This window comes from Sarcophilus harrisii, chromosome 1, assembly GCF_902635505.1.
Source record: "Sarcophilus harrisii chromosome 1, mSarHar1.11, whole genome shotgun sequence".
Classification (NCBI taxonomy): domain Eukaryota; kingdom Metazoa; phylum Chordata; class Mammalia; order Dasyuromorphia; family Dasyuridae; genus Sarcophilus; species Sarcophilus harrisii.
This window is the reverse complement of record NC_045426.1, coordinates 260,222,302-260,241,749: the sequence shown is the minus strand read 5'-3', so window position 1 is coordinate 260,241,749 and position 19,448 is coordinate 260,222,302. Positions and strand designations below refer to the sequence as shown.

The following is a 19,448-nucleotide window of genomic DNA, read 5'->3' as shown; positions in this document are numbered from 1 at the left end:
AAATCCTGATCTTGATTCTCTCATGTTTTCTTTTTCATCCTTAAACTCCAACCTCTGCTCATGACCTTAGTCCATAACCTAATTTTGTCTTCTATTTTGTTCCTTCTTCTGATTTCAGACCCTGACCACACCAGGCATATTCTCAACGGGCACCCAAACTTCAATGAGCAGGAGCTTTTAGAGACAAGGAAAGAAGCAGGGGAAGCAATATGGAACAGGAGAAGAATTCAAATTTCCGTTTTCCCACTGACTGTCAGCTTGACCTGTTGCTTAACTGGATAGGGCCTGGAGCATAGAGAGATTGCATTAGATAGTCCCCGAGGCCCCTCCCAGATCTGTGATTCACTATTACCTTAGACCTTGGTTCCAGCAGAACATACCTCCCAAAACTGATTAGATTATAGGATCAACAAGCTGAAATCTAGAGCAGAAAAGGACATGGAAGGTCATCTAATCCAACCTTTTATCTTCCTGAGAATGGATAAGATTATAGGACAAGTTCAAGGTGACAAAGCTGAAATTTGAATTACTCTCATTCAAAATCCAACTTTTTTTTTTTTTAATTGCATCACACAACTATCTCCAGATGTCCAGGAATAGTTGGGATCAAGAAGGGTCATCCCTATGAAAAGCAGCTATTCGGTACAAAAATAGAGCAATAGGCCTTAAGAAAATCTGAGTTTACGGAGACTGGTGTGAACATAAATGAGCAGAACCAGAAGAACATCATACACAGTATCAGCAATATTGTGTGATGATCAACTATGAATGATTTAACTCTTCTCAGCAATACAATAATCCAAGACAATTCCAAAGGACAATGAGTCCAAAGGACTCATGATAGAAAAATGCTATCCATATCCAGAGAAAAGAACTGTGGAGAATGAATGCAGATCAAAGCAAACTATTTTCACTTTTTTTTTTCATTTTTCCCCCCTTTTGATCTGTTTCTTCTTTTACAACATGACTATTATTGAAATATATTTTACAAGATTGCACATATATAACCTATATCAAATTGTTTACTGTCTTAGATGGGGAGGGGAAGAAGGGGAGAAGAAAATTGGAAGTCAAAATTTTTTTTAAATGAATGTAAAATTGTTTTTACAAGTAGTTGGGAAAAAATACTACTTTAAAAGGGAAAAAAAGTAAACCTGAGTTCAAATCCATCTTCAGACTTTTACTAACTAGACTCTCTCAATCTCAGTTTGCTTATCTGTAATAAAAATCATATTACCTACCTCCTAGGAAATAACAGCACCTACCTCCCAGAGTTGTTGCAAGAATCAAGTAAGATAACTTTTGAAAAGTGCTTTACAAACCTAAAGCACTATAGAAATAGTAGTTATTATTATAGTAAGTATCTTTCCCCTCAAATTATCCCTATACTATCTAACATGGAAATATGTTTTGCATGATTTCACATGTATAATTAAAATCATATTGCTCACCTCAGTAGGTAAGGGAGTGGGATAGAAGGGAAAGAATCTAGAGCACAACATTTTTTTAATGTTTAAATAATAAAATTTTGAAAATTATTCATATTTACTCATCTTTGCATATGCTGTATTTTCCTAGTAAAGGCAAATTCCTTTGCAAGGAGGAGGGGGAGGGAAGATAGGGAAGAGAATGATTTCTTTTTTTGTCTTTGTATCACCAGCCCCTTGTGTAGTGGCTCACAGAGTAGGCATTTTACTAAATTAGTTAAATTGAAATAATAGTAGTATGTTATAAATTGTGGAGGATGCATAGAAACTACTGGGCTCAAGGCCTTCATTACTCTTCATTATCTACCCTTCATTACTCTTTGGTTCAGGAACACTGACTTCCTTGATTCTCCTTGTATTGATTCTCTATTTCCCAATTCTCCAGGTATTTTTATTGGTGCCCTTCTTGTCTTAACTCTCTCCCTCCTCATCTCCATTTCCAAATTTCCCTCATTTTTTTCCAAGTCTCAAATAATATCCCACTAATATTCCTTAATCTCAGTGCTTCCCTCTGACAATATCCAATTATCTCATCTATATCTTGTTTGCACACCTATTTGCATGCTGTTTCCTCCATTAGATTCTGAGCTGCCTTGAAATATGATTTTTTTTTTTTTTTGCCTTTCTTTGTATTCCCAGCACTTGGCACAGTACCTGGAACATGGTAGGTGTATAATAAATCCTAGTTGACTGCCTGACAAAATGAGACTGTTGAATTGTCATTTTTGTTCAGCTATGTCTGACTCTTTGTGATCTCATTTGGATTTTTCTTGACAAAAATACCAGAGTGGCTTGCCATTTCCTTTTTAGTTCATTTGACAAATAAAAAAACTGAGGCAAGCAGGGTTAAGTGCCTTACCAGGGTCACACAGCTAGGAAATATCTGAGGTTAGATTTGAACTCAAAAAAAGGAAGCTTTGTGATTTCAGGCTCAGGGGTCTGTCCATTGTGCCACTGACTGATAACAAGAAGAGAATATTGGATTATCTAACTTTGAAGGTCCCCTTTAACTTTAACATTCTGAGATTTTTCATTTTAAGACTTTTCACTACCATTTCTGCCAAAAGGGAGCTAAGCGTCTCATGAGGAAGGCAAAATTAGATTCATGAAATGATAACAGCAGAAGGCAATAGCTGACAAGTGCCAAATAACTGGCACAGACAGCAAGCAAAGGGATTAGACCCTGGGCTTTCCCATCAACTGGATGACTGGTCATAGGGGATAGACATCCTCTGAGGGTATACAAAGCATCTGATGTTATGGAATCTCATAACAATTCCTTTGCAGCAAATCACTCTAAGTCACAAAAAGGACTCGGAAAACTAAAGGTTGGGTGGTCTAGCAGACATTCAATGTTCAGTGACTTTTAATTTGTGTCTTATTCTTTGTGAGCCCATTTTGGTTTGGTTGTTGTTTTGACAAAGATACAGGAGAGATTTGCCATTTCCTTCTGCAGTTCATTTTACAGAGGAGGAAACTGAGGCACACAGAGTGAAATGACGCTACATTTGAACTCAAGAAGAGGAGTTTTCCTGACTCCGGGACCGGAACATCCTCTGACTGCCCTTTGACAGAGACATTAAGGATGTTCATATGAGAATATTAAGTGGTTGCTAAGGAGGATAGAGCTCTGGGTGAGATTCTGGTGTTAAAAAACAGGCCAAGTCTAGGTAAAGAGAGGAGAGGTATAGAGAGAGCTATCTAACACAAATGCATACGGTGTATATTGTTCTTTAATGGTTTCCTGGGTAGGAATATGAATAGCTGGATAAACCTTAGACATAGTTGTGTGGCTCTGTCAAATTGATTAAACTCTTTAAGTCTCAGTATTCCCATTTGGAAAATGAAGGAATTGAATTCAGTAATCTCTAAAATGTCTTTTAGATCTAAGTCTATGATTCTATGAATTTGTCTGCTTAAAATTATAGAAGGCAGAGATCTGTCTTAGTATTCCCCAATATACCTAAGCATACAGCTAGGCACCGAGTGGTATCTGGTGAATATAAGTGAATTCTTTAGATTTTAGGGTATATAGTATCATTTTGAAGGGGGAAAAAACACTAGTAGATTCAAGAAAGAAGAAGAGAGATGGACACAGTGAGGACAGTGAGTAAACCTCTAGGACAAGTCATAGTATAAAACCAGCACACCCTTCCCTCAGTTAATTAAAACTGAGCTCCCTGACTAAATTTTAACAAGGTTGCCATGTTTCCTTCCTCTGTCTCTGAGTTTCTTTTCATATCAAGATGTATGAGCAAACACCATTGAGTTGCCCAATAGTATTGCCTATGGGGCAAACAATGGCAGCTGTTACAGAGACACCTCAGCTCTGAAAAGCGACTGAATTCCCCTTCCCATCCCATCCCCACAAACCCAGTGGATAGTTCCTTCCCTGATACTCTTGGTAATTTCTCAGTTAGGAAAAAACTAGTTCTCATTCAGACAGCTGAAAGACAAAGAAGAATCAAGGTTTGTCCCTTGGCACCAACTGGGAAACTCATAAAAGATACTGATGATTAAGTCAGTGAAAAGTAGACTGGGTTAGGAGTCAGAAGACCCAGGTATGGGCCCCAGTCTGTTTTTCACTGTGTAAATAACAGAAGTCTCAAATTCCTTTTCTATGAAAACAAGGAGTTGATCCCTTCTTTGCAGCTGGGGAGTGGGATGGGGTAGGGAATAGCACATATCCCATATTGAACAATATTAGTTGGTTTTGTTGATTTGTTGTTTTTATTGTTTTCCTTGAAATATTATTTCCCAGGATGGTTTGTTGAGGGGATAGAGGTTTGTTGAAAGGGTAGGAATATATCTTGACATGAATTTGATGCAAAAGCATATATTAATAACATTTTTTTCCCAAAGAAAAAGAAATGATGGAAGTACTGAGATTAGCTCTCAGGGCCCTTCTAGCTTGAATATTCTATAAGCATCCCTGGCTCAGGAAGTCATAATTGCATAGATCTTACAGTTGATGGTCAAGGCCTCTCCCAAATGGATGGGACAGAACTCAAAGCATCATGCCCCTTCTAAGTTTTGTACTTGAGGCTCTTTTTCATGACCTTGGAGAATCCAGAGTCATTTTTGTGTCACAATGGGGCAGAAGAATATTTATTTGTCATTCCTCCCCATACACTCATACATATTCTTTAAAAAAAAATTTAATAGCTTTTTAATTTCAAAATACATGCAAAGATAGTTTTCAATATTCATCTTTTAAAAATCTCAACACACTCTTTTAAAAAAGAAAGCCATGAACCTTAAATTATTTGCAATTTGTTTAAAAATATATAATTATTATATATATATATATACTATAATGTAAATTAAAAATACACTTCTGTAGTACTTACTATGTGCCAGGCATTGTACTAAGCACTTTATACTTACTATCTCAATTTTATCTTCACAACAAACCCTGGGAATTGCTATTATTATCCACATTTTACAGATGAGGAAATGGAAGCAAACCAGAGCTAAATGACTTGTTCAGGATCCCACAGCTATTATTTGAAGCCAGATTTGAACTGCTGCTCCTGATTCCAAATCCAGGACTCTACTTACTGCAATCACCCAAAAGCTGCTGTGTGTTACATACACTGTGCATAAAAAGCTGACCTGAGATTCAGGAGGATCTGGATTCAAGAGGATGGCCACTTACTAAAGATGGTGAAAAATGCTTCTGCTAAGGCATGTGAGAGACAAGATGGTCCAGTAGCTGGAGTGCTAATCCTAGAGTGAGAAAGGCATCTGACACAAACTAGAGGGGTAACAAGTCACTCAGCCTTTAAGGACTGGAAGACCATTTTCATAGGTGAAAATGAAAGCTGCAGAAGGACTCTATCTATCTCCTGCAAATAAGTAGCCACATGTCAAAATAAATCATGGAAAAAGAGGCTGGAATGGGACAAAAGGTAGACCTGACCAGAGAAATTGTCAAAGGCTAATGTCATAAGTGGGATGGGTAGAAGAGTCCTTCTCCAATCCATTCAATCTTTAACACATTGATTTTGTTTGTGACAGAAAAAGATAAAAGTGTATCTCTTTTGGGGAGGGAAGGAAGATGCCCACCTTCAGATCCTTCACAAATTCCCATTCTGCCCCTACAGTATGCTGAGGCAAGGGGTGAGATTGCCTCCTGTTGGGAGAATAGAGAGGGGCAATTTCCAAATCAAGGGAAGACCTTCTTGCCTTTTAGTAATGCAGGCTGGAGATGGAACCCGACAGCTGTTATTTATGATTCATTAGACCACTCCCAGGCTGCTCACACCAGCTGCCACCGTTCTCCCCATTGCACACATCTCTCTGGGACAACGTCTGTCTAGAGCTCATCAGAGCTAGTAAATGGCAATTAACCAGGTCTCAGCTAGGAGAAAGAAGATGGAGAGGGAGAAGTAGGGCTATGGGTGTGTTTTTAAATTCATACCCAATAGAAGATAGGATCCTTGCAACTATCTTCCAGTGGATATACCTCTCATTGCCATGAGGGTTATAGAAAAAGCATGTGACCAGGAGGCACCAGATGCATATCACCCTATTCCATTTCAATTTTGGATAAACTCAGGAATTCTTTCCTTTATCTACAAGTGAGTTAAACTTGTTCAACTTCTCTCATGTGATTATCATAAAAAAAAAAAAAGATAATTAATGTACTCTGAAAAACTTTATGATTTTGAACAAATTTAAGTTATTAGCTATTTTTTTTATAAGTAATTACTTGTGCCCAGAGTCAAACTCCCAGCAATGCCTCTACACCAGGGATACTTAATGAAGGTCTATATACTTTAAAAAAATTTTTTTTCTCTTTTAATACTATCATTTTATTTTAAAGAAAATCCAAACAAACTAAAACCAAAACCAACAAAATAAAACAATCTTAGCACTGGGGAGGAGGAGTTATATTTTCATAACTTTAATATAACTGGCTTCCTTGGTAATTTTAGAGCCTTTTTTAAAAAGTATTTTAAAACTTTCTGAGAAGATCCATAGGCATTATCAGAAATCAAAAAGATTGATGACAAAAAGGAAATTTCAAACCACTTCCCCAAAAGAATATGCTTGGTTAGAGCTAAAGACATGATTAGGGAATTGAGCTATAGGGGCTCAGCTCCTCATGAGCACAGCCTGGGTTCCTGGTATGTATGAGTAGTCTGAAAGAACAATGGATCTAGAGAGCTGCATTTAGATCCTAGCCTGGTCATTTAATAAGCTATGTGATCCTAAGTAGTTCACTTAATCTCTAGGTGCCTCAGTTTCCCATCTGTAAAAGTAAAAAGGTAAGTTTCTTGAGAAACTTGAGGCCATATCATAAATATGAGTCTTCCTGAATCCAGGCCTGACCTTCAAAAACCTTAGCTTTCTTTCTAATTCTTTGTTAAAAGACTTGGCAGAGAGAGAACTATGGAGACTGTTTCCTTTTAAGCCTACCTAACAAATAGCCCTTAAGAAATGTTCTTCCACTGATTATATAGATCTTGCTATGCCAAAAGAAATAACAAATTTCAAGAATGCAGAGAAGCATCTAAGAATACTTGGTGAACCAATGCAGAGGAAGTAGAGCCAAGAAAACAATATACACAATATCTATAAGAATAAATGAACTAAACAAAATAAGCTTATGTATATTATAAAATCATGACCAAGTTGATCCTCAGGGAAGAGTTGAGAAAATAAACTTCCTCCTTCCCTCTTTTTTTTTTCTTTCTTTTCTTTTCTTTCTTTCTTTCTTTCTTTTTTTTTTTTTTTTTTTTTTTTTGCTTTTTGTTTCAGTCTGAACATTGGTGGTAGAAAATACTGCATTTACTGAGAGACATGGTTGATATAATGGCATGTTGTTGATATAATGCTTCTTCCCTCTTTCTTTCTGTCTTCCTTCCTTTCTACCTCCCTCACTTCTTCTCTCCTTTCTTTTTTGTTGTCTGTTTTCCAGTTATGTACAACTCTTCATGACCACATGTGGCATTTTCCTCTCAGAGATAATGGAGAGGTTTGCTATTTTCTTCTCCAGTACATTTTACAGATGAGGAAATTGAGGCAAAGAGACTTAAGTGACTTGCCCAGCATTACATAATTAGTATCTGAGGCCATATACTCATAAATATGAGTCTTCCTGACTCCAGGCCTGACCTTCAAAACACTGTAGTATCTTAGCTTTCTTTCTAATTCTTTGTTAAAAGACTTGGCTTACATCCACAATCAAAGAGAGAACTATGGAGACTGAATGTGAATCAAAGCATGATATTTTCACCTTTTTTTTTAATGTTTGTTTTTTTCTTTCCCGTGATTTTTTTCCCTTTTGGTCTGATTTTTCTTGCACAACATGACAGATTTGGAAATATGTTTAAAAGGATTGCACGTGTTTAGCTTATATCAAATTGCTTACTACCTTGGGGAGGGGGAAGGGAGGGAGGAAAAAAAATTTGAAACGTAAAATCTGAAACAGAAAAATGAGGCAGAATTCACTTAGAAGTTTTTTTTTTAATTATTATTTTACTACAAATTAAAGATACAGGAGAAAGAGTTCTGAACTGGCTATTCAAAGCAATCTGGGCAAAATTAATCCAAGCTTTGTTACCAATTCACCATGTAATCCTGAGTAAGTTACCTACACATTCTGTCCTAACCTGGTATGGATGACTAGACAAGGTATTGTTGTCAATTCAGTTACTTCTCTATGATGAGGCATCAACATATTTATTTGTCTCTTCCATACCTAACCTTTTAAATAAAAACATAAATTCTAAGTTATTTACAACTGTTTCAAATATATCCATTCATCAGAGAAGCAATTATGGTATATTAGGTAGGGAGAGCTAACCTAGGAATCAGGAATTCTGCTTGTGCTACAGACTAATTTGCAGGAGCTTAGACAAGTCATTTCACATCTAAGTGTGACAGATATAAAACTGAAGAGTATAAAATTTCAGCGCAATTACTGATCTACATTAGTAGAGGAAATTTTCTTACCAAGAGTCCCCTTTTACTGATCCATTTGAAAAAAAAAAAAAATGTGCACATGAATAAAACAATTAAAATAAAAACAATAAAATTAAATAAACAACACAAAACAAAATGATTAAAAACAACTTGTAGTATCTTCCTATTTAACAAAACAACACTGTATTGATGTATTTTGCTTGTAATACATGTTCTAGTCTGAATATATCCCTTCTCCATCCAGCTAACTTTCCCTCATAACAAAGGTTTAAAAAACAACAAATAACAGTTCAGCAAGGCTAACTGCTACATTGTGTCTGACAGAAAATTCAGCACCCATAGTTCTCTACCTTCCCAACAATAGAAATGAGTCACATATAGTTAGTTTCTCTTCTCTGGAGTCAAATTTGGTCTTTAGAATCACACTGACTCACTCTTCTGATCTCTTGTTTTTGCATATTTTTGTTGTTGCTGTTGCAGATACAGTTGTTACCAATGATGAAATTTTACATAATTGTAGTCAGTTTTACATCCTTATTCTGTTTTCTTTACTCAAGATTCTTTCATATGCAACCTATACTTGTTATTTCTTATGGTACAATCCTCTACCATACCCATATATCACATTTCTGTAGCCATTCATTCTCCAGTCATTGAACCTATGAACCATTTTCAGTTTGGGGTTTTGAGGGAGGTATAGGCTATCATGGATAAAACCACTAAAATCTATTGCCTTTCCTCCCTCCTTTGCAATAGCATTCTTAAGGGATAGAGAGATCGCTGAGTCAAATGTTGTACAAATACTTATTGTATATGAATATTGCTTTTCAAAAATGCTGCACCAATTCACAGCTCTAACAACAATATTAGTCTTTCTACAACCCTACCAATTCTAAATTTTATAGATTTTAACTACTTTTATCAATTCAAGGTTTACCTCTCAGAGTTGTTTTAACTTGAATTTCTCTTTGTTATTAATTCCTATTTTTTCCAGGTAGTTATTAAAAATTTGTTTCTTCTTTATAGAACTTCCTATCCATATCCTTCAACAGCTTATCCACTGGGGAATGGTTGTTAATGCTTAAAAATTTGTGTAAATTCCTTACAAGTTTTAAATACCAGATTTTTCACGGAAGTTATTTACGGCTTAGACTTTTCCCCATTCTGTTTCTTTCCTTTTTATTATGAATTTTGTTATTTTCATATGAAAATCAAAATTGCCACATTGAATCAGACCAATGATCATCCAGATTTGTAATAAGGTCTCTGATTAAAAATATCTTAATCTAGTGACAATAATGTTGTACATCTTTTTTTTTTTTTTTCTTCAAAAATGGAAGTCTAGAAGTATGGAATTATGCATATTCTTTTAGGCACAGTTATGCTGGTTTTGAAGAATTGTCTTTTTTTTTCCTTTTTTTTTTTATCCTTTATAACAAAGGACAACTTGTTATATGGGGAGGAGAAAGGATATGTTTTGAAATTAAAATAATATAAAAATATATTTATCAATCAAAACAAACAAATTTTATTTTGGGGGATTGTTTTGGGGGAAAGAATGATGAGATACAAGTCAGGAATTATGGGTTCATATTCTGGTTCCAACACTAACTTAAGTTAGGTAAGTAGGTAATTTTACCTTTCTCAGACTGTTTTGCCACCTGTTAAAGGGGGATATTAAATTTGTTTTACCTAACTAATACAGGTTTTTTGTTTTGTTTTGGTGAGAAAAGCACTCCATCAACCTTAAAACTTCCTACTTCATGTCCCAAAAGTTTTAGTGCTATTAAAACTTAAAACTGTACTGTGGCTTTTGGGACACATTCTATAGATGTGAGAAACTATCAGGGGAAGATGAAAGGAAGAGAATAAACATTTATTAAGCATTTACTATTTGTCAATCACTGTGCTAACTACTTTACGGATACGTCTCGATTCTCACAACCATCGTGGGAGATAGGCGCTATTATTTTCTCATTTTACAGGTGAGGACACTAAGACAAGCAGCAATTTAATGATTCACCCAAGGTTACACTGCTAATAAGTGTTTGAGGGTGGATTTGAACTCAGGTTCTATGTCCAGTCCCCTATGCGTTTTGCCTCCTAACATTACTAAAAGTCATATTGGAGGCAGGTTGGAACAGGGTTGTCCAACACAGTTCAGCAGAAAGTGCACACAATTATTCAATTTTCTCAATGGATTGGATGGCTTCTGAGGTCCATTCCTGTTTTAAATCTATGGTCTGGCTCTCATATTTTGTTGGTGGAGTTGTGAACTGATCCAACTATTCTGAGAGCAATTTGGAACTATGCCCAAAAGGCAATCAAACTGTGCATACCCTTGACCCAGCAGTGTCTCTACTAGGTCTGTATCCCAAAGAGATCATAAAAAAGGGGAAAGAACCCACATGTACAAAAATGTTTGTAACAGCCCTTTTTGTAGTGGCAAGGAACTGGAAACTGAGGGGATGTCCATCAGCTGGAGAATGGCTGAATAAGTTATAGTATATGAATGTTAAGGAATATTATTATTCTGTTAAAAATAATTAGCAGGATGATTTCAGAAAGTCCTGGAGAGACTTACAAACTGGTGCAAAGTGAAGTGATCAGACTCAAGACAACATTGTACATAGCAATAACAAGATTATGAGATACACTTGGCTCTTTTCAATAGTGATATGACTCAAAGCAATTCCAATAGACTTGTGATAGAAACAGTCATCTGCATTCAGAGAGAGAACTATGGAGACTGAATGTGGATCAAAACATAGAAATTTCACCTTTTTGTGGTTGGTTGTCTGCTTGGTTTTTTCTTTCTCATGTTTCCTTCCCCTCCTGTGCCTCCCCGCCTCCCCCCCCTCCCGCTTTTGATCTGATATTTTTTGTGCAGCATGACAAATGTGAAAATGTGTTTAGAAGAATTACACATGTTTAACCTATATTGGATTACTTGCTGCCAAGGGAAGGGAAAGTGGGAGAGAGAAAATTTGAAACACAAGATTTTGCAGGGGTGAATGTTGAAAACTATCTTTACAAGTGTTGGGAAAAATAACAAGCTATTATTATTAAAATAAGTAAATAATCTATGGTCCCAGGATCTTAATGACAACTTCCCAACGTTAGAGAAAGATTTCCCAAAAATTCTAATTCCTCCTGAATGTACTAAGTCTCTCATCCACAAACTTATCTAACTCTTCCCTGAACTCTATGATCATAGAATTGTGTATCAACTGCCACCCCCTAAAATGAAACCTCATAGAAGGGGAAAGTATCCAAACACGTTGAAAGATATCTCTGATTAAAGGTTGTACTGTAGTGATATGATATGTCTATTTTCAGATACACTGAGGCAGTATAACAAATTCTGTAAGAGATTATTTATTGTAGCCAGCTGGACTTCCTTTATTTGTCCTCAACTTATCTTTTTGAAGGGATATCTCTGTGTCTCATGCTTTTTCTTTGTCAGTTTTCACATGCTGATCATTTCCCCTATCTTTGGGGGGGTTTGTTCTTCCTCCACCCACCACCCTCAGGCCCTGTGGCACAATGAAAAGAGATCTGGCTTTGCAGTAAGAGGTTCAGGTGATTTCATTTATCTGACTTTAGAGGAGAATATGAAAGGGGATTGATTTCATTGATTAAAGGAAACTCCCAGATGAGGAAAGTCCCTCTACCAATGCAAATTGACACCTTCTCTATACTTTAAAGAGATGTCTAGAAAGCAATGAGGTTAAGTGACTTGCAGTCATTTGCAGAGGGTTGGATGTAGGTCAATGTGCAAAAATAGGACCCAAATCCAGATTTTTCTGGTTCCAAGGCCAGCTTCAGTCATAGGTCATACTGACTCTCCTAAAAAATAAATACAAGATCATTTTTGGGGAGGAGCAGGGAATCTCAAAGAGTCAGACGTGACTGAAAAGCTGACTGAAATTTTACTGATAGCATAGTGGGTAGAGAACTAGGCCTGGAGGAAGGAAGACCTGAATTCAAATTCAGCTTGAGATATTTATTAGCTGGGAGAACTTGGGCAAGTCAATTAGCCCTGTGTGCCTCAAGTTTCCTCTTTTATAAGATGAGGTAGAGAAAGAAATAGCAAACTATTCTATTATCTCTGCCCCCCCCCCAAAAAAAAATAGGGTCATGAAAAGTCATACACGATTGAAAATGACTGAATAATAGTTTGGGGGGTAGGAAGTCACCAGTACCCACGAAAAAAGCCAAGACCTATTGTAGGATAATGGCTTTTGAGCTAAATTTTGAAGGAAATTTGAAATTTTAGGAAACAGAGATGGTATCTATTTCTCTATCTATGCCCAGTTTCCTTAATTAATCTCTAAACTCCATTAGGGCAAGGAACAATTATTTAGCCTTTGTTTTTCTCCCCCCTCCTCCCAGCTCCTGGCCCAGGTCCAGGCCCAAGCCAGAATGAGCTCTCTTAATTGTTCTGAATGAAAGCTCAGTGAACCGTGAACCCCCGTGATGGAGAGGAGGAGGGAGAAGGAGGGAATGCTCTCTAGCTGCAAGGACAAGGGGATAGGAAGGGTTGCCCCGGGAAAGAGAAGGGTGAGATCCCAGGACAGCATTCTCCACTCCCCACCCCCCACATTCCAGTTTTATAGAGGACACAGTCTAGAGTCTGAATCTCAATAACTATCCACACAGAGGCTGGAAGGGCTGGTCTCCAGGCTCTCACGGCACTTCCGGGTAGACAATGGAGACAGAGCCTGGCTTGTTCTCTCCCAAGTGGCCACTCACTTTCCCTGGGGCCAAGTTCGCTCCCAGTGGAAAGGAGAAGCACACCCCCAACAGACATCAGACCCCACCTCCCAACAGCTCTTCCAGGCTGAGCTCACTGGACTCAACTGTTTAATTTCATTGAATAAATCACCCGCAAAATTGCCACATTGTCAGCGGAAATGACTGATTAGACTGGAAAATAAGTCTCCAAGCCTGTAAAATAAAGCTGCCATTGTACCTTTGTGTTTATTTTCCAACAGGAAACCAGGACTCAGGCCTGGGTCCGGTTTGTCACAAAGGCACCTCAGTTGATGAAAGCAAGCTGGGGGCATGCCGGAGGCTCCCTAGCCCTGGGGCAGCTTGGTTAGAAAAGCCTCAAGCTATTACCTGACTCTGTAGAGGATCCTATCAAAAACAGGGTGAGAAGGGTTTGAGGGTTGGTTGTTGGGGCTTTTTAGATCAACCCAAAACACATTAATCTGTCAGTTCCAAAAGGAAAGAGGGTGGGGGTTCATCCATAATGGACCATAACAGATTAATTCAAGGTCATTAATTCTGCCTCATTATTGGACAATTGGTAGAAGCAGCTGAAAGAAAAATGGACCTCCATCTGTCCCTAATGTGTTTGTTCATGGAATCCCATGGTCAAGGTTGTGTCTCTGAACCTTGTTTCTCTGCTTTAGGGCAAAGGAAACAGTCTCAGCCCGATTGCGGGGAGGGGCTAGTTGTCAATGAAACCTGCTAGAGAGACTTATGTTGCCATGTATCTGCTCTGTGCTATACTTCTGACTTGCCTTGAGGAAATCTTGTAAAAAAAAATCCAGCATTTCCACCCCACATGTGTATACTTATCCACCTACACTGTACAACTGACTGCTCATCAGGGAATAACAATAATAACAACAATAATTATTATTGTTATAGCTCAAATTCCTATAAACCCTTAAAGTTGGCAAAGCCCTTTACATATAATATCGCATTTGACGCAAACATATTGTTGTTTTCTCGAAGAGGACCATGACATTAGGGACATGCAAGTGAACTGGATTTCAGTGAGGGAGGCTATGCAAGGACATACTTTCTTCCCCAGAGCCATCTGGGTCCAGTGACCAGACATAGATCAGGATGACTGGAGATGGTCCTGGATACAGTGGGAGACCTTGGCCTTTTTAAGCTCAACTCTTACTGGTTTCAATTTGAGGTTAATCACTTAACCACATAGTGCTTAAGGCCAGGTAAGAGCTGAGGCAAAGAATGGCCTTTTTCACTTTATCAAAAACCAATCAAACAGGCATAAATCTAAATAAATAAATCTGAGAGGGAAAGACCCTCAGGATGTAAGTGTTTATTGACTTTTGATTGTTTAGTCTTTTTTAAGTCACATCCATGTCTTCATGACCCCATGGTACAAACATAGGGACACAGATTTAGAACTCAGAAGGGATTTTAGAAATCAGCTAGTCCAATTCTCTCTCTTTTTTTTTTATTAAAGCTTTTTATTTTTTCAAAGCATATGCATGAATAATTCTGCAACATTAGCCCTTGCAAAACCTTGTGTTCCAGTTTTTCCCCACCTTCTCCCACCCCTCCTCCCCTAGATGCAAATAGTCCAATATATGTTAAACATGATAGAAATATATGTTAAATCCAATATATGCATACATATTTATACAATTATCTTGCTGTACAAGAAAAATCAAATCAAACCAGAAAAAAAATGATGTAGAAAATAAAATGCAAGCAAACAACAACAGAGTTAGAATGCTGTTGTGAACCACACTCAGTTCCTAACCAATCCTCTCATTTTACAAAAGAGAAGACTGAGGTTCAGAAAAATTAGGTGACCTTTTCCAAGGTCACAAAGGCACAAAATAGCTGAACCAGGTTTCATATCCTGGCCCAAATGATTGCAAGACTATCCCAATTTCTACTGAACCATGTTGAATGAATAGCAAAGTGTACTCTTCTACTCACATGATGTCTTCTGGGACCTTGCCTAACAGGATTGTGGAACAATAGAAAGAACATGAGTTTGGTACAAACCCTTTACCCATGTGCTCTTGGGCAAATCACTTTGTGTCTATCTGGGCCCGTTTCCTCATCTGTAAACAAAGGGATAGGACTAGCTAGCTTCTAATGTCCCCTTCTGGCTTTGAATTTGTGATCCTGAATAGGTAAGGCATAGTAAACACATTACCCCTAGATCTCGAGGTCTCTGTCTATCTGTCTGTCTGTCTCTGTCTCTGTCTCTGTCTCTCTCTCTCACACACACACACACACACACACACACACACACATACACACACACACCCTTCCTCTGCCAGCTTCTCCAAAGACTTAACCAGAATCTTTTCATAAAGAAATGAGTTAATGTCCCAAAAAGAGGTGAGGGGTGGAGAAACAAGCATTCCCTTCGGTGGGAAGCAGACCTGGCTGAGCACTCCTACAGAAGCCTTCCCGTATGTATCAGCATCATAAGGGCTCTGAAGATAAAGGAGATGGGTCAATATGCCAAGAAGATAACTTTTCTGGCTGGCTTACCAGTCACCAGCAAAATAACCCAAATGGGGAGAAGTAACAGGAGACAACTCTTATTTGTCCCTTCGCTTTCTCACTTCTATCCTTGCTCTCCTCCACCTTTTTAAAAATCTTAGAATTATAAAATGTTAGAAAGGAAAGGGATTAAAAAAAAAAAAAAAGGTATTCTGGCTATGATCTGGCAAATCTCCCCATTTTTATAAATGAGAAAACTAAGGTTTAAATGAACAAAGGAAAGTACATCCAGGCAATAAAACTGGAAAAAGGGACTCGGCTCCTGTGCTTGTTTAATTTGGTGTTTTCTTGGTTGCTTCTTCCTTTTTTCAGAAGCTATTCCCTTTTTTCTCAATATACTATTTTCTGATTATCTCTCTTGCTTTATCCTCTATAGACCAGGCTCAGTATCACTGAATCCTAACACTAATGCTCTTTCTACAAAACAACCAGTGTCCTACTTTAGCTTCCAGCATGTAACTTAGAAAGCATGTTACCATAGGTAAAATATAGGATATTTAATATCAAGGTTAGATAAAATTTCCAGAGCAAGCAGGAGCCTAGAGACATCAATATTGATTTTTAGTCTTATCTCACACATTCATTCATCTACCAGGACACTAGAGCCCATGGCCCAGATACCTTGCCAAATGCCCTCCTGAAGTCTCCCCCCCGCCCCTTTTCCCTCACCAGGAGCAGAGACTCTCCAGATTAGACCTCTTAAAGACCAGTTCTCCATTTCCACCCTCTGTGCCCAGGGGACTTAATCTCAGTTGGGTCATTTCTGGATTGGAAAAACCTGAAATCGAAGTTCATTCAGAGTTCTAGTGACTGCTCAGAGCTCTGGGATTCCAGCTGTCATTCCCACAATGGTGAGGAAATATTGGTCTCACTCCTGCCAAAATGCAGTGAAGAGAGTTCCATGGTACCATATGGCCCTTTCCCTTGTGACACTGCAAAGAGAGACAGCATCCTTCAGAGCACAGATGTCCTTCCTTCCTCATCACACTGAGTTTCTAGGCATATCATAGAATTCAGAGATGAAAGAGACCTTGAGTTAGCATCTAATCTAAGTTTTCCATTTTAACTAAGGTCCATTTTACGGATGAGAATGCTGAAAGCTAAATTACTTGCCTAAAATCACACAAATAGCAAGTTAGCAACATTTGGGACTGAAATCCTAACAGTTTCTATGGCTGTGAACTCTGGCTTTATACTTGACTCATGATAATCATTCTGCCTAGTGTGCTCTCTCTAAACCCATACCTGTCTTCTTAGATAAATTCTACCCCAAATATAAAGACTCAGATGAAACGAGGCAGCTAGATGTTGAAGTGATTAGGGGACTGCATCTGAATTCAAATCTGATCCCAAATTCTTACAAGGCAAATAAATTTTTGCCTGCCTTAGTTTCCTCAATTGTATAATGGGGATAAAATAACATCATCTTCCCTCCAGGATTCTTGCAAGGATTACATAAGTTAATATTTGTAAAGTGTTTAGCACAGTTCCTGGTATGTAGTAAGACTTAATAAATACTTGTTTCTTTTTATAATGCCTCTAAGCTTAGCTGTCAGGTGATAATTAATAAATGAGGTAGGCAGTTAGATACAATAATAAGTGCTCTGGCCCTGGAATTAGAGGACATATTCAAATTCTATCTCTAAAGCTCACTCCTGTGTGAGCAAAATCACTTAACCCCTCTGACTTCATTCTCATTTGTAAAATAAGGAAATTATAATAGATGGCTTCTAAATAAGTTTCCAGAACTAATTCTAGAAATGGGACAGAAGGGGAAGAGGAGAGAAGAGGCAAATTAATCTAGTAGAAGGAGTTGGGGCCTGAGTTCCCATCCTCACTCCAACATTAATATGAAGCTATTTCATCCCTGCAGACTTTGGTTTCCTCATCTGTAAAATGGAGGTACTTGCTTAGCCCTACAGAAATAGGAATATTGTGAGAATCAAACCAGATAAAAGATTATAAAAGTGTTTTCGGGATGTTTTCAGGCGATAATTTCAAGTGCTTTCTTCAATCCTTGCCTGTTAAATCCCGGGTCACAATGACCTCTCCTCTTGGAGGTCCTTAGAGCTATCACATTCAGAATTGAACAATGGGGGACTTCATTACACATTATTATGAATACATGTAGTTTTAGGTATTCTGAAAATAGACGACATACTGCTCAAGAGTAGGGCACCAATCTTAATCAATTTTTCCCCTTCCTTCCAACACAACAGAGACTCAGAAAATGGACATAGAATTTCTTTTCAATAGGCAATTCATTTTTACCAATGCTGTGTGTGTGTGTGTGTGTGTGTGTGTGTGTGTGTGTGTGTGTCTATTACCAATATACAACTGCTCTGCAACTGAAAATTTTAGAAAAGGATAGTTTTTGTCTTTTTTTTTATAAAGAGTCTTTAACCTGAGATCTATGGTCTTTATATATTTAATAACATTATTCTAAGACAAAGTCCATAGACTTCCAAGCATTCATTCATTTCAACCAAAGGATTCCATGACATACACAAAACAGTTTAAAAAATAACATAGAGAGTTTTTTGTTTTTTTTTAAACTGAGGGGGTCAGAAAACCAGTATGTATCAGAGACAAGATTTGAACCACAAATCTTCCTAAGCATTGAAATCAGGTCTTTTACCATATACCACATTGCCGCTCCCCTGTCATACTAGCTCACTCAAATTCAAAAAATGCCAAAGACTTGTCAATTTAAACACCATGACGCATTCCAACTCCCCTCCTTCCTCTAGAACCTTAACAAGCTACCAAGGAACATTCCTCATTGGCAAGGCCAGGCACTCTAATACAAAGGCTTTTTTTTTTTTTTTTTTTTTACTTTGTTTGTTATTAAAGCTTTTTATTTACAAAACATATGCATGAATAATTTTTCAATACTGACCCTTGCAAAGCCTTGTGTTCCAAAATTTCTCCTTCTTCCCCCCCCCACCTCCCCTAGATGGTAGGTAATCCAATATATGTTAAATCTAATATATTTTCACAATTATCATGCTGCACAAGAAAAATCAGATCAAGAAGGAAAAAAATAAACTGAGAAAGAAAAAAAATGCAAGTAAATAATAACAGAAAGAGTGAAAATACTATGTTGTGATCCACACTCAGTCCCCACAGCTCTGTCTGGCTATAGATGATTCTCTTCATCACAAGATCATTGGAATTGATCTGAATCATTTCAGCTGAAAAGAGCCATGTCCATCAGAATTGATCATCCTAATACAAAGACTTTCATGTAAACTCTGGGCTCAGCCTATCAGGGGCAATGATTGTGTCTCAGTTTCTTCAGTTCCTTTCTCCACTTGGATAATTAATACCTATGAGGGCATTGACAGGAATGGAATCAGCTTACCTGCACTAAGTACTGAGTGATCGTCCACCATCTTAGTCACATAGGTATCAGGGTCCACACAAAAGTCACTGGAACCCTAGAGCAAGGGGAAGGAAGGGAATGAAGATGTTAAAAGATTGCTATGAAAAATGGAACAGGGGCCTTGGAAATAAGGGTCCCTACATCCCAGGCCCAGATTTTACTAAGCTGTCCCTGGAAAGAAAGCAACTTGCTACATGAATTCACACTGTAATATGTATAAAGGCACATGCATATGTATAAGTGCCCATATCCCTCTTGGGGATGTGTGAAGGGCCACCCAAAGCAATGACTCACAAATGGCAGAATTTCAGACCTTTTGACAGATAGCTGGAAAAATCTGAGGGTAGACAGAC

At 37.7% G+C, this 19,448-nt stretch overlaps 1 protein-coding gene across 2 annotated transcripts in view; it reads right to left on the bottom strand.

Annotated features, from left to right (window-relative positions):
- The window catches only part of TTYH3 (tweety family member 3), a 177,651-nt gene that overhangs the window by 33,059 nt on the left and 125,144 nt on the right, over positions 1 to 19,448 (bottom strand). For both annotated transcript variants that reach the window (XM_003761538.4, XM_031941168.1), the window contains exon 7: positions 19,075 to 19,150. In XM_003761538.4, the coding sequence (XP_003761586.1) occupies positions 19,075 to 19,150 (76 nt within the window). The remainder of the gene's footprint in view (positions 1 to 19,074; positions 19,151 to 19,448) is intronic.